The 12757-nt window shown below is 36.3% G+C and overlaps 1 protein-coding gene across 1 annotated transcript in view; it reads right to left on the minus strand.

Moving 5' to 3' along the window:
• Positions 1–99: 99 nt before the first annotated feature.
• The window catches only part of LOC115452870 (putative metabolite transport protein HI_1104), a 50896-nt gene continuing 38238 nt past the window's right edge, over positions 100–12757 (minus strand). The window contains exons 3-11 of the mRNA XM_037436864.1: positions 12196–12319; positions 7239–7382; positions 6683–6965; positions 6431–6536; positions 5925–6053; positions 4318–4456; positions 3587–3726; positions 2586–2783; positions 100–1875 (exon numbers count right to left, since the gene is read on the minus strand). Of these exons, the coding sequence (XP_037292761.1) occupies positions 1721–1875; positions 2586–2783; positions 3587–3726; positions 4318–4456; positions 5925–6053; positions 6431–6536; positions 6683–6965; positions 7239–7382; positions 12196–12319 (1418 nt within the window). The 3' untranslated portion in view covers positions 100–1720. The remainder of the gene's footprint in view (positions 1876–2585; positions 2784–3586; positions 3727–4317; positions 4457–5924; positions 6054–6430; positions 6537–6682; positions 6966–7238; positions 7383–12195; positions 12320–12757) is intronic.

The following is a 12757-nucleotide window of genomic DNA, read 5'->3' on the forward strand; positions in this document are numbered from 1 at the left end:
GTGTTATCCCCTTATTAAATAATATTATTTTCCAAAACCTAATAATTTAGCTCAATTGCTAAAAAAGAACAATATAGGTGGTTAATTAATAAGTAAACATTACTGAAAACATTTTATTTACAATAATCACTTAATTAAATAATAAATATTAATTACAAAACTCATTTATCACATTAAAAATTCAACATGGTTCATAATGATTTGTGTGATAGCCAATAGTAATATTGAAAACTTGGTTTTTAAAAATATTTTTCTGATTTAGGTCAATGTATTTATAATATTTTTCTAAGAAAATTGGCCGATTTCAAATGTGAAGACATTTTGAAACAATAACTTATTGGGTAAATTTAATCTTGTATTCACTGGGCAACAAATCGGCTAAATATAAAGCACATCATGAGGCGTTTGTTGCGGGTCATGTTGCGCGTCACATCTTGCTTATCAACTGTTGCCTACGAAATACAACACTTTATGTACAATATAACGCACAGATGTCTTATACCGTAAAAATAATTAAAAATATAAATTAAAACGACTTAAACTAATTAGGAAGACTTTCGGACATAACAAATTGGTACACATTAAGTACAATTATGTACTTTATTGCACATCAAACTTACCATACTATGCTTGTAAACACTGTTCCAATAAAATACATTAATTTATGCAAAAATATTCGTTGTGTAAAACACTGTAAGTACGAAATTCGTTTTTTGTAGGAAACATTTCTACAACTTGTCACCACAAGTCACCGATTTCAGCAACTTGTTGACCGAGTTGCAGATTGTTTTGTGCTTCGAATTTCGTATACAGAAAACTAGTTGCGATATTGCTTTAATTAGTTTGTACTGTGTAAATCAATACTTAGTTGATTTGATAATTTTGAATTGGATATAATGGCGGAATCGTCTGTATCTAGAAGCTATTCCTATGTAAATTGGACATGATTCAATTCACAGAGTGTGAATGTAGCACATAATGGATTCTAAAAATATTGAAATATGTGTTATTTTAAAACGAGAGTTATAACACGCTAGATCTTTGAGCTACGTAAGAGGGCCCTTTTGAGCAAGTATTTAGTAACTTTGCACTTGCAGGTTAAGAGGCGCACAGGCACAGGCACTTTTGAGTTTTTGCAGCACTGAGAATATAATTCTCTAAAATAATGGCCATGATTATCTAAAAAACCTCTATCTTAATATCCTTTACATAATACCTTTACAAATAATGAACATACGCATTTTAATAAGAACACATACAATAACGCATCCTAAGTAATTTTTTAATGAAAATTTTAGAGCACTAGCTCTCACGGCTTCGTTTGTGGAACTGTATTTTTACAAGCTTATAATAATTATCACATCGTCAGGTAATTAACAAACGGACATAATCCGTTACAATCAAATCTTTGTCTTTCACTCTATTGACAGTGTTATTAACAAATAAAACCCAAAAAACACGTTGGTCCCAAACTAGAATGTTCTCTATGGGCGCCAGATTTGGTCCCAAACTAGAATATTCTCTATGGGCGTTAGGACTTGTCCCAAACTAGAATTTTCTCTATGGTCGTTGGATCCAAACTAGTAAATTCTCTATGGGCGTAGTCCCTTGAAAGCCGAGATATCCGGCTTAGTGCTTTTGAGTTTAGAATGTCGATGAACACGTCTGTCATGGAAATTACGTCAGTCGTCACAGATCCAACCTGTATGTAGATTGCATCTTAAATTCTAATAGTTGAAGTTTTGTTACTTCTGTTCGGTAGTTCGTCGTGTGTGAATGCTCTGTTGTCTAGGCCGATAGGTTTTGGTGTTTCTTCTTCTTTCTTCTCCACTGGACCGTCCATAAGGAACATTGTGAGGAAGAAAATGATGCTACCTGTAGACACAATTATATAATGATTACATAGTACAAACAATTTTAATGGACTGGACACGTTTAATCTCTACTACAAAAAGCAACGTCTATTGAAAAAAGTGCCAATTGTATTGATTAAGTCGGTTGGAGTATTAGCTTCATCGGTCAGAAAGCAACGTAAAGTAACATCTGCTCGTAAATTACATAGAGATCAAAATACTCCTTATTCCTTGCCTTCATTTATGGGCGGTGGAAATTTTACAGTGATCATATTTAGTGTTATATTTGGTCATTTGGTGATTTTTTAGAGACTTTCCCTCCCTCACACCGCCACTACAATTCCTGTAAGCCAGGATCAGCAGTGGTGTGATCACGCATTTTATGACACCGAGCGGTGAAGCTCGGCGAGTCTCAGGGAAAACTAATTTGTTTTTATCCCACAACGAAATTAATCAAATAGATAGATAGGGAGGAGTTGGAAATATTAGTTGTCCACTTCCCTCCATAGCAAAGCGAGAGACAAAATAATAAACTAAGGAGGCATTTTGATCTCAAGTAACATTTACAACTAGATAAGCCAGTTGTAAGGCACCGAGGTTAAAACTTAAACGAAAGGGTCCTATCACGTGAGCTGTTAGGTTTAATTACAATAATAGACATGGCAAAAATGCCGGAAAGCACGGAAATTTCGTCTAGGTGTGATTATGAAGGTGATTTGTTAAAGTACTCACTAATGCCATAAAATCCAGCGTAGAAGATCATGATGGCCTCCCTGTAGCCAATGGCTTTGGACACAGGGTCCACCAGAATGGGCAAGTTGCCGCCCACGTTGTTCATCACGAATAAGAACACGCCGACGGTCGTCGAACGGACGGATAGCGGCACTATCTCCACCAGGATCGCGAACACGATGCCGAACCACATTTCAGCTGGAAAGAGATTTTGTTGTTACATATATAAGGTCTATTTTCCATTCTCAGTAGAGTTTCTGTTGTCACAGTTAACCTTCGCCAGATATGTGAAGGTTCCGCGTGGCGAAAACTTTTTTATGAATTTAGAAAACTCGATGAATGCCTCAGTGGCGTTGTATTGCCTTTATATAAAATCTTGGATCGGGCAAAGTGATATTGGTTTTTTTTACTCAGTATCAGCTTGGACGCTGGGGTTTTTGTACGTATGGCGATAGTTATCCTCCTATCAGATTATGGGACGGAACACACATCACGAAAAGTGAGTGCTGTGATGGCATCTCTGCCTATACCTTCAGGGATAACGTGATGTGTGTTTGTGTGTGATTTTGGAAAACAGGTAACTGTGTTTGTAGGTTTGTGATTAATCAAATCAGGATTTTTTTGACGTTGCAAGCCAGGGTGCAGTTTTTTGGTGTAATGACAAAAATATATACTTTATTATAGATTGCATCCTATAAGTTTTTTCTTATAATTTGAGCATAACTGCATTCATCATCATGCGACAGGATCTCGGTTGTCATAAAAAAATACATTATCATTGAAATTAAACTACTTTTCGGATTCTATCGCGGTTTTAGTATTTTATTTTCTCCCGACGTTTCGAAGACTTTGCAGCCTTCATGGTCACGGGGGGGACTGAAAGGATAAAATACTAAAACCGCGATAGAACCGAAAATTAGTTTAATTTCAATGTCTAACATTCGCATTAACATAAGAAATCATTATAAAATACATTATCATCATACTAATTGATAACTTACCGAAGAAATAGGAGAAGGCGAGCGTGATCATGGCCCACAGTGGTCCGAACACGACGGAGCCAAAAGCGGGAAGCGTCGCGATCAGCTGAGACAGTGCCAGGACTAACACACGGGACCTCACGCCCATTTTGGCCACGAATCTGTTGAAAATATATGATAATATTAATATATGGGACATCTTTGGATACGAAAGTCCATCTGCGTACCTATAACACTGCATTATTGATTTCTAGTATCAAGTAGTAGGGTGAAAGCACGGTTTTGCCGTTTGCTCCTATTTAATATTGTAGGCAATGAAATTATTTACTAGACAAGAGGGTTCGCTTCTTCTGTTGAGATTACGACTACAGGGCAATGCATGCCTTTTTTTTTGAGTGGTGCTACTGTTTCTGGGAAATTCCCGGCTTGCCCACAGAAGACCAATTGATCCGTATCGTTTCTCTGTTGTATTAAATGTCCAGCATACAGTAGTAGTAGTAATGAGGAAGGCAGATAGATACTAAGTAGTGTCAGTCGTCAGTACTATATTTAAAAAAAAAACAAAGCACTAGACCCGGTGCCCATCCCTTATGATTTTTTTGTGTTCTATTTTTGAATTTGTGTACACTTTTAAAAATATATGCCCACTCCTGTTGATGTTCTTATTATTTAATATAGTATGTATTCTATTTTTGAATTGGGTCATGTTTTTAAAAACATTGCCACATAAATATATTTTTTTTAATATTTACTTATCGGAGACGACGCCGCCGACCACAACGCCCACGGAGCCGATGCCGACTGTGACCGCGAACAGCCACCAGCCTAGATCCACATCGGGGAAGTAGTCGCGGTAGTATAAGTCCGCGTTGTACGCAAAGCACATACCGCCTGGGAACAATAGTTGTTATTAATTGAAATGAGAAATGATTTTACTGAATGCACAAGGTAGTTTTTTGTTTGTTCGCAATATTGGGTGAGTCATTTATAATATTAGTATAGGATGATGGATGGTGCAAGGTTTGACTATTTATCGTAAAACCTAATGTCAGAGGCAGGAGGAATGATGGCAAATAGTATTACACTCACTAGATGTCGCTAAGAGAAGAGCGGAGCAACCGACACAATAAAAATAAATATTAGAAGCGTGGCGATATCATCTAAAATTGTTTTAGAACCTCTTTTTTAATTCGAGTGGTGGACAATACACATGCCGCAAGAAATGCACCAAAGCGGTTACTTCCGGACTTGTAACGGCTACCTGCCTTTGCAAGCTTAATTGATTTTAGCGCAATACATCAGGACGTTTGTCGAAGTGATTGAACCCGTGTAATTAACAGCCGAGTCCTCCAAATTCTCATACAATACATGTGAATTGAACGACAAAGAAATTCACGAATATTTCCGGCAGTGTGGCCTCGACTTTAGACACGACACTTGGCCGCCGTGACAGGACGCGAACTTTAGGCACCGAACACCATGTCATAGAAATTAAACTTTATTACAAAGACAATAGGTTTTTATTGTTTCTCATGTATTTACTTGGTGTTGAACTGAAATGTCGTGAAGGTTGCCTGTCAGATCTTGATAGACAATGCTGTTACAAATGGTCGGTAATCAGATAATTATGTTAATAACGCTTGTGGACCGGATTAACAATGATACCTTTCGTTTTAATGTCGCCTTAGGTCGAGCAATACAATATAACAGAGATCTGTTGCTTGAGAATGATTACCGAGGACTTCGACAATAATTAGAAAGGACGCATCATGTGCGTATTGACGCTAAAGAAAAAATCTGCCACTTTCAAAGTATCTGATCGAGCAATAAATTGAGTTGTCTGTTGCTTGAGAATGATTACCGAGGACTTCGACAATAATTAGAAAGGACGCATCATGTGCGTATTGACGCTAAAGAAAAAATCTGCCACTTTCAAAGTATCTGATCGAGCAATAAATTGAGTTGTCTGTTGCTTGAGAATGATTCCCGAAGACTTCGACAATAATTAGGAAGGACGCATCATGTGCGTATTGACGCCAAAGAAAAAATCTGTCACTTTAAGTAACTACTACATACAACGTGCAATACACATACTATACAGTTTTGTTTCGTTATAGACGCACACATAAATCAATCTTAAATATCTATTTGTCTGTATTACAAATGACATGACAGGGAAGGTTATAAAAGGCGTGTCACTTAATCTGTATATATTATCTAAGCCCGAGGATATTGTAAAGAAAGGCAAATCCTTACATCGTCAAGCAAACTTAACTTATTGTTGATGAAGATGTAGCTGATGGTGATACAGGCAATGATGATGATACTGATGATGATGATGATTACTAAGTATACTCACCACAGTGCCTGATGGAAGCGGCGACACACAGCAAGATTATTCTCGGTTGTGCAATCACGTGCCAGATTGTCACTTGGGGCATCTTCTTGCCTGCCTCTATTGAAGCATCTGTTTTAGCTGGACCTACACCTACGGAACGGGGATTTTGTTAATATTTATTATAAACACGCAAGTGTGTCTGTTTGGTTATGCGTTCATGACTAAATCATTGATTTTGTTGAAATTTAATACGGAGTTAGCTTTAATCATTAAAAAGAACATAAGATACTTTCCATCCCGTAAAAGTACAAAATGGAAATTTTATTCTGGAATAACAAAAGGCGAATCCGCGAGCAACATCCATCATTGTATAATTACAAAGTTAATACGATGTTAGGAAATTTGTTTAAAGATTACTATAAAAAAAAAACTGTCGGAAATGTACAAAATGGAACTTTTATTATGGAAAAATGATCTAACAAAAAATTTGAAAGTGCCATAAGATCTATTCAAAAATCGTTTATTACCTTCCTCTCCAATCGTGGTCCTCTCAGGCTCCTTTAGAGTAAGGAACGTTAGCAATGCGATGACCAGACCGATGATACCAGCTCCGTAGTAGCACACTCTCCAACTCTGAAATTTATATACTTTTACTAGGAAGTTTCTCATATCCATTTTTGTGCAACAAGTTATTAGCTTCTGCTTCTTAAATATTTAAAATGATTTCTAGTTAACACGAAGTCGAGAGCAATCTTCTAAGTAAAAACATATTTACTCACCAATCCCCAAGCATTAACGTCTGGTATATACCTTCCAACGGGAAAGGCGATACCGTATCCTCCGTAAATTCCCCAGTTGAAGATAGACAGGACTAGCGCCCTCTGGTGCTCGGGGAAGAGATCGGTGAGGATTCCTGTGGCTAGAGGGTTGCATCCAGACTCTCCAGCAGCCATGATCATCCGGAGAATGACCAGATGCCAGTATTCAGTAACTGTACCCATCAGGAGAATGGCTACGACGAAGACTAATGTGCATACGGAGAGGATCCTGGCTCTGTTATACCTGGTGATGTAAATTGGGGTTAAAGAGGTCGCATATCCTTTAGTATTGATTGGAAGTCAAAGGTTACAAATACGTCATATGTTATGTTGGTTTATTATCTTAGAATCGAAACAGATTAGCCAAAAGCTGACATAGTATCGACTTGACAAAGGAGTTACACTATGGACGATAAAGGGAAGACCAGTCATTAAATTTTATTAGCGTTTAAGAAAAAGATGTAAGTAAAAAGCTGTAATATGCTAGGAAAAGGAAATAACATTCGCAGCCACTTACTTATCAGCGACAACTCCAAGGACCACGCCGACGACAGTGAAGACGGCCATGAAGGCAGGCCCAGCCAGGACCTGGTAGTCGATACCCAGCCCGTTGTAGCCCCATTCGCAGTACCGCGTCCCGTTCAGCGTGAGCGACTCGCATCTGTTAACAAGAGTTAATTTTAATAACATACAATGGTTAGACATAGTGCAGAGGCCGTAGACAAGTCGCCTGTCTGCAATCGTTAACGCTAACATTATGTATGCGAATGACATATCCATGTGATAGACTTATCGATATACTTAATATGTCATTCCTATATATTTTTTGGTTGCTATTAGTGTTAACGATTGTTCAAAAGCAACGGTCTTTGTATGGTATTTCCATTTTCTATCTTACAACTACTAAACCTGAATATTGGACCTTATAAACCGTCATCGCAGTATGGAAACTGCACTCATAGCCTCGTATTTTATACCTAGCCCATCTCCTGCTGTGCCAGAGTGATGAATGAGCGAAATGTAGGTGATATAGGCCTAAATATTGGCGAATGGAGATATGATTACCAGATGTTCCGATGCAAATTAATTTTATACTGGTTACTCGGTAAGACTGTTATACGGAAAAACGTATTTTCCGTGGTCGAAGTTGCTAGCGAAGTAATAATGTAATAAATAAATAATTATAAAAAATATACTTGTCATTAATTAGCTTGTGTAACAATATTCCACGTCACTTCTATCGTAGTGACGTTAGTTGTAAACAATTTGTTTAAATTGCCTTCCTGAAAAACTACTACAATAAGCTTGTCAAGTAATCTTAATTTATTTATAAATAAACCAACGTAATTACATCTTAAAACTGTTTTTAATTAATTATTTATTCACGTCTTCGTTTTAAATGACACATTTTATATAACAATGGCAATTAAGTTAACAACTTCGTGCGCTACACATTTTTATTGCGTAATAAATAAAATCAGAGTATTACGGAAAAATATGGGCTGTGTCCCTTGAGCGCAACTTTTTACTTATTTCTAATTATCTTCTATTTCTCAAGAGGTTTTCTGAGAATTTCGTGCCATATATAAAATAATCTGATTCGATACACCAGATTTCATAACTTGTTTGTCCAATTGCATAAGTTGATCCCGGCATCAAAAACTTTTTGCAACGCTTCCGCGAACTATTATAGAAAAAATACATGGCACATGTTCACGACAAATGTTTTTATCACAAGCGAACCAACCAGTTTCTTCCGTGCCTTTTTTGCTAATATCTACTATCGAATAATTGTTCCCGAATTGCAAGTTTTCCAGTCGTCGCATTGTTAGCTTTTTTGGTTTGATCTTTTTGCCTCGGCAGGAGGCAGGATTATTCATTGATTGAATATCACTTTGGCTCGTGTCTTGTGTCAGTTGTGCTTGATTTTTTTGGAATACATAGTATCTTTCCTGTTCCAATCTATTTGGTAAATAACAAACAGTTTCTACTTTATTATGAAATTGTATTGCGATACTGATAAAGTTACTTTCAGATGTTTTAATAATACTTCCAGGACATTTTGATTGTTAGGTGTTCGATGTGATTGAAAGAATTACCATTTCGTCTTCTCATGTTATAATTTTTTTTCTTGCTATGAATTGCGAGACAAGCTTTCTATTCGCGGGATGGTAAGTTATACGACCGTCCATAAACAGTAGAAACACCATCTAACGTCTTGAATTACAAAGTATCCTAAGACGTGAGGTGTTAAGTCTTATTATGTCCAGTAGTTATACTGGCTACAATGTCCTTTAAACCGGAACACAACTGTGATAGACATTGCGGTGGTATCTACCCAGGCGGGCTCTCACATATGAGATACCACCAGTAATAAACAATAATCACTGTACGAAACAATATTCAGCTACTACAGATTTCAAATTATATTCGATATTTCTACAGAATATTCTTGGTCTTATTTTAATATCAACTATAAAGATTTCTATTTAATATTAACCTGTGATGCAAGTACCTATACATCACAGGTTCATTAAAACTCTTACTGAGCTAAGTAACAATACTATTAATTATTTTATGATATATAACTCCTATTATCGTCTGAATGATACGTAATTGTCAGTTATATCATAAGAATGTAACAAAAAACATGCGTGTATCAAGGTTACTGTTGCTATTTATCATAAATAATATAATATAGTAATAATATTGTGTAATATTTCAAAATTGTCAAGGTTTATTTTGGTATTCCGCATTGCTGTGATCAATGTAATAAAAAAAAAAAATAGGTATTAATAAAATGAGCCCTATTTTCCTAGTTCTTTTATTTATATAGTAGTTGCAGAGCCTCATTGTTTTTTTAGTAGTGTGTAATGAAATCTGTGGTCCGGAAAGACTTGAGTTTAATTTTCGAGTGCGGCAGCGCTTTGTGTATCATGATTTGTTTAAAACTGGAAACCTCAGAGGGAGCTGATATCAGGCAGCTGGTCGTAAAAACCAAACCAAATCAAAAACCAATGTGGCTGAAAATCAGCGCTCAAAACTACTTTCTAGATTAGCATGAGCTGAGGCGTTTAAGGCGGCATAGTTTTAATCAGAGGATTTCAAACTTTTTTTTTCCCCATAAAACACTTTCAAAATTTTGCTGTGTTTTTTTTTATTTCGTGGATAAATTGCATTATCCCTACCGCCCAGTTCGCTAGAGGCGACAGGACAGTTATATTGGGTTCACAGTGCCTTACAACCCCTATCAATATTATGTGCCTACATTGATAGGTGTAGTCAAGCCTACATATAAGTACTTTACTATCAAACCCAATAAATTCTCGTGGACCCCCGCTTACCTATTGTGGACGGATATTTTTTGTAGACGAAGATCCCCGTCAAGTCTCTTGTGGACCCCTGGGGGTCTTCCTGGACCACTTTAGAAATCAACGGTCTAAACTTTAAATATTGGTACTGATTCAGACAGTCCGTCACATATGGCTTATGTGCAAAAGACATTAAAATGAAACCAATGAAATTATTTGACAAATATACACTTAACGTAAGTTATCTTAAGGAAACGTATGAGTTGTAAAATCCCATTAGTGTTTAACGTTTTATTACTAAGCAACTTTAATTATTAAAGAATTGATTACAATTGCGTATTTCCTGATCGGCCTGGTGGCCTTCATGATTAGACCTTGGAGTTAGAGGGACAGGCGTTGTCAACTTGTAAAGTTGGTTTATGTTTTATAGTTTCAAGTAGGTACCTATATGTGTCATATTATGTTATGAGGCGATAGAAGGATAGAACTTCAAAACGTCAGAGGCAATAGATATATATCGGAATATGTCAATTTTATAGTTTCTAATAGGTACCTATGTACCATATATGTGTCTTATATTATGTTATGAGGCGATAGGAAGGATAGAACTTCGAGCCATCAGAGACAAGAAATATTTTTATTTAGCCAGTCATATAAATGAGCATATGGTTTGGATCCGTTTCACTAGTTTGAAGAAAATTTTATTTTACAGTTCTCGTATTAGATAGCTAGTGTAGATGGTACTCATTTTATTACCATTTATATGGGAGCATAGATTTGAGTGCGATTTTTTTATTTGGTCGGCTTATATAATTATCTGACCAGTAGCGTTTGCTCAGAAGTTGTAAAACAAGCCCTTAAACTTATAGATCTATTTACGATAAAAAATGTATAATGGTAAAATGTAGATAGATGTTATAATTATTCGGACGACCAATACCTTAGTCTCCTCCGTGATGAAGGCTGCAAAGTCTTCGAAACGTCGAGAGAGAAAATTATAATATTATAAAAACCGCGATAAAATATGTAAAATAGTTTTGTTGCAATATATTATATATGTTTTTGAACAAACTTCGAGTTTTCCTGTTTATAACTTGAGATTCTGGTTGCCAGTTAAAAAAAAGCCAATTTCACTAGTCAAGCGCATAAAAACTCGTAGAAGTGTACAAAACACACCGTCGAAAACCTATCCATTACAAATGAAACGCTTTATTATTGATATATCAGATCTATTACTACTAAACTTTAATAGATCAGGATTTTTTTGTGACTACAAGGCCACCTCTTAATTACTCTAATAACATGTTTGAGTTTTTATTCTTCATATGCTGTAGCTTTTCTTTTTGCAGCCTTGGAAGACGGCTTTGGATGATTTATATTATTATGTCGACAAGGACATTATCCCGGCCAACATTTTATATATTTACCCCCTTATTCATAGACGTTATTTATCTAAGGACGGAGTATTGCTGTGGTAACAAGTCTGTTTCAGCTTTGTTTGTCTCACAGCTTGCTGTTTGTTCAGGTTTGTTAATCTGACAGCCAACTAGATTCAAGCTGTATCTCAATATTAGCCAATCACAACAGTCCTATATGCACTGCGAAAGCCGCCATTCCGTCAGCACTCAGCACTGAGAAACAGACTTGTTATCACAGCGAAACTCTGTCCTTAGATAAATAACGTCTATGAATAAGGGAGTTAGTTATTAACTTTGTTACTTCTTTTTAGCCTAATATGGGCAAGTGACTCAGACTTTATGCTTATAGAATTATACATGGAGAGAGGCTATCTATGCCTTATTTTTTTTATGTAGAGTTGATGTAAGACCAGGAAAAGTTGGATTTTAATTTAGATTTATTATTTTTCGCCCGTTCAGACGGTTATCCACATAATGCCGAGCACGTCTCATAAAGTAATAGAGGACGAGCTTAGCCAGGGAATATAGCTTCTAGTTAGGTGATTTTTATGTTGAAGGTAAGTTAATACACGTCTCCACATTGAATTATATAGGCATAGGCAATTAAAGTAAAAGTAGGTACCGTCGCTAACATGCCTCTTACAATCGTTAACGCTTACGTTATGTATATTTTAAACACAGAACCTAGCGATACATTTTTTAATAATAGCGTTAACGATTAGAAATACAGCCCAGGTGTACTTACAACTCAGTGCTGTTGACTTTCTCGCAGATGACCGGCAGTTGACTGAGATGCAAATGCGTCGCGTTCAGCATGCACGACTTGTCTCCGTAGTGGAGATCTTCAGCAGTCACTTTTGATGTTGTACCTGAAAATTAATATTGGTCAGTATGTTGCATAATGGAATTTAACAGATTTCATACATTGTAGCCAATGTAACTACTAGACATAATAGGACTTAACATATCATGTCTCAGGATGGCGAGCGCAGTGGAATACCAAACAAAACTTTGTTATTCAAGTTATAGGTTATAAAATACCTCGATCATTGCTTACAAGTTACAAGAAGTATAGCGTGAGAGTAAAAGAGCTTGAGTAGTTTTTGCACGCACAAGCCAAGGTGGTATCATTTTCTAATAAAAAGTGAAGTTGCAGTTAATCCAGTGGTTTCATATGGTGATTAGACTAGTTAGGGCCCAAAAATATATTGTATTTTTTTAGAATTGATTTCTTCCTAACTGAATTGAGCCATGGCGGCCAGTGCACAAGTGTGTGCGCAATACACAGGTGCACTCTTTGTTCTTTC

This window comes from Manduca sexta, chromosome 9 (genome assembly GCF_014839805.1).
Source record: "Manduca sexta isolate Smith_Timp_Sample1 chromosome 9, JHU_Msex_v1.0, whole genome shotgun sequence".
NCBI classification, from domain to species: Eukaryota; Metazoa; Arthropoda; class Insecta; order Lepidoptera; family Sphingidae; genus Manduca; species Manduca sexta.